At 41.0% G+C, this 2,660-nt stretch overlaps 1 protein-coding gene across 1 annotated transcript; it reads right to left on the bottom strand.

Moving 5' to 3' along the window:
* Positions 1 to 171: 171 nt before the first annotated feature.
* Positions 172 to 1,780, bottom strand: LOC138864641 (uncharacterized). Its single transcript, XM_070132480.1, has 4 exons — positions 1,650 to 1,780; positions 1,011 to 1,393; positions 404 to 703; positions 172 to 287 (listed from the first exon to the last, which is right to left on the bottom strand). The coding sequence occupies exons 1-4, from the start codon at positions 1,778 to 1,780 to the stop codon at positions 172 to 174; spliced, it is 930 nt and encodes a 309-aa protein (XP_069988581.1).
* Positions 1,781 to 2,660: the final 880 nt, after the last annotated feature.

The raw sequence follows: 2,660 nt of genomic DNA on the forward strand, positions 1-2,660 counted from the left end.
AGACAACCGAGAAGGGCCATTTATCCATAAAGAAGAATTTACAAGGGGTTCGGCTATTCCTTTCCAGACACAAGATTAGCAGGATTTTCTTTACCTGGACAATGGTACTAGTAGCATGGGGAGGTGAGACTCTGAATTTCAACAACTATATGTGACACAAACACCTTCTATCTATGCAAGTGCAACCTTTGAGTCTGCCCAGTAACAATAAGTCACAGTCTTATCGAAACAGAGGGCAGACATAAACAAATCTAAGAACTTAGCACAAAGTAAAACATCAAGCAACTCTAGTCGAGGTAATATAACCCTCTTTATTAGTGTTACCCTTGACATTGCTACTACTAATGACACTTGGTACGTCCCATCCACAAGAGGAACTCTCAAGTACACACAAGCTCCATACCCTTTCTCTGAAGTTCTAAACCAGACAACTCTTTCCAGGACATTTCTGGAAAGTAGCAACGGTTAATCTTCCAATATTTCAGAGCTGCAATGCTCATAACCCAATTCTGAAACTTATTTTGCAATTCTTCAGGTAGTAACTCATCCCATTCAAGCCCAAGTCTCCATATGTCTTGAAAGAGGATTTTAGCATACATAACAAAGGAACTAATCAAACCAAGTGGGTCAAAAAGCTTGGCTATGAGACTAAGAACTGCTCTTTTGGTCGACATAAAATGTGTCTCCATGTCTAAATCAATACCTTCAAAAATAATCTGGTCTGATAAGGTTAACTATCTCATATTCATAACCATGATCTATTTTGTCAATGAACTTTGTAGCAAACAATTTACAATTTGAGTGCCATTTAGAAAGTGCGAATCCAGTTTCAGCCAGAGTACTTTGAGCTTCTTTAAACGTCTCACAAGCTTCCTCAGCAGTGTCCGGCCCTTACAGCCAATCATCTACGTAAAGGTTTTCCTTTAACTCTTTTACTACTTCAGTATCAGGATAAGATTGTAAGTGATATTTAATGATTGCATTTAGCAAAAATGGGCTATTTGTGTTACCAGAGGGAACACAAACAAACATCATTCTAATGGAGTCCTTGCATTTCCACGAAAAGCGATGAACTTTTCGGTCTTCTGGCCGAACACAAATTGGTAAGAATGCCTTTGTAATATCAGCAGTCAGTGCAACCTTCCACTTTCTGAAACGAATCAATAATTTCACAAGATCTGGGTTAAGTGAAGGACCAGACTCATGACAATCATTTAAAGAAATGCCACTGTAACTAGTTGCAGAAGCATGAATAACTGGTCTAACCTTAGTTGAAGAACTACTCCCTTTGACAGCTGGACGATGAGGCATATAATAAGTAGGCTGAGAACTTACGACTTCACTTGAAGGGACTTCCTCAATTATTCCCTCTTGCTCATAACCAGCAAAGACACTAGAATATTGTTTCTGATGCTCTAATCCTTCCAACCCTTTCCTAGCAATTCCATCATTATTTATAAGATTCTTCTTTCAGTAATCTGACTTCCAGGGCAAGCCTACTTCAAAGCATCCCTCATCATGCTTAACATTTTCACTTGCTTTGACAACCACAGGCAAGATGCCCCTTACTCAAAACACTTGAAACACAAATGGACAGCTTTGATTTTCTCTTCACGTTCCTTCAAGGGAGCTTCAGGATATTCCAGCACTTCTCAGACTCGTGTTTCTTGCTGCAGAGAGCACAATAAGATGATCCTACTTCAGATGAGAAGGGAAGAGCCGATGCAGATGGCACTCTTCTTTTCTCCGAGTCCACAAATCGTCGTTCAGGCTTCCCCATCCCAACGTCCTGGAAGGTTTCAGATCTCTCTCGACGGCTTATCTCCTTCTGCAGGAATTTGAGCAGCCATTCCAGGTCACCTTCATGATCTGTAGATTCCCTTGACCACTCCAATCCTATCTCTTATCTCCAAGATCATTGGAGTTAAAACCATGCCATATTGGTCATTATTGATGCCAAAGCTCCCTAAACTTCTTACATGCCACAGGAGCTGGTCTAGAAGATTCCACAGGGACTCAACATAATTTGCTCTCCTCTTATTAAGGAGCTACAGAGGCGTTCATTAGTGCTTGAATATGTGCACCTAAAGTTATCTGGGGGACGGCCAAATCTATTCTTCAAGATATCACATGCAGTCTTGTAATTTTGAACAGTGAGTGTTAATCCTCGGATGGCAGACAATGGTCTTCCTTGTAACACTGATTGTAAATAAGTCAACTTAGTAATAACAGATATGTCAGTCTTGTCCACTGAGGCTGAAAATCTACCCCCAAATGACTGCCATTGGGTAAGATCACCAGTATATTTGGGAAGCTCTAGCTTTGGTATCTTTGCATCGGACATCCTCAAATTGGAGACTGAGCCTTTGTCACAGCCACTTCCATCATTAGCTCTTTTCATTTGCAGGATGGCCTCAAATCTAACATTTGTCGCAGCTTTGTGAAAATAACTTGCTTCATCAAGGTCTGCATCTAAATCATCCGGGCGTTGACTCTACATCTAAAGCTTCCCGGGTCTGGGCACCAAAAATGTGGGAAACAGTCTTTCGAGACCCACACTTGTTAACAAAACATTTGTAGAAGCAGGATCAAAGGGCTGGGGGTTGTTGACTGAAACAGTGCTGACCTGACAGTGCCACGTAGTGGCCTTTATTTTTATG

Source organism: Penaeus vannamei, chromosome 17, assembly GCF_042767895.1.
Source record: "Penaeus vannamei isolate JL-2024 chromosome 17, ASM4276789v1, whole genome shotgun sequence".
Classification (NCBI taxonomy): domain Eukaryota; kingdom Metazoa; phylum Arthropoda; class Malacostraca; order Decapoda; family Penaeidae; genus Penaeus; species Penaeus vannamei.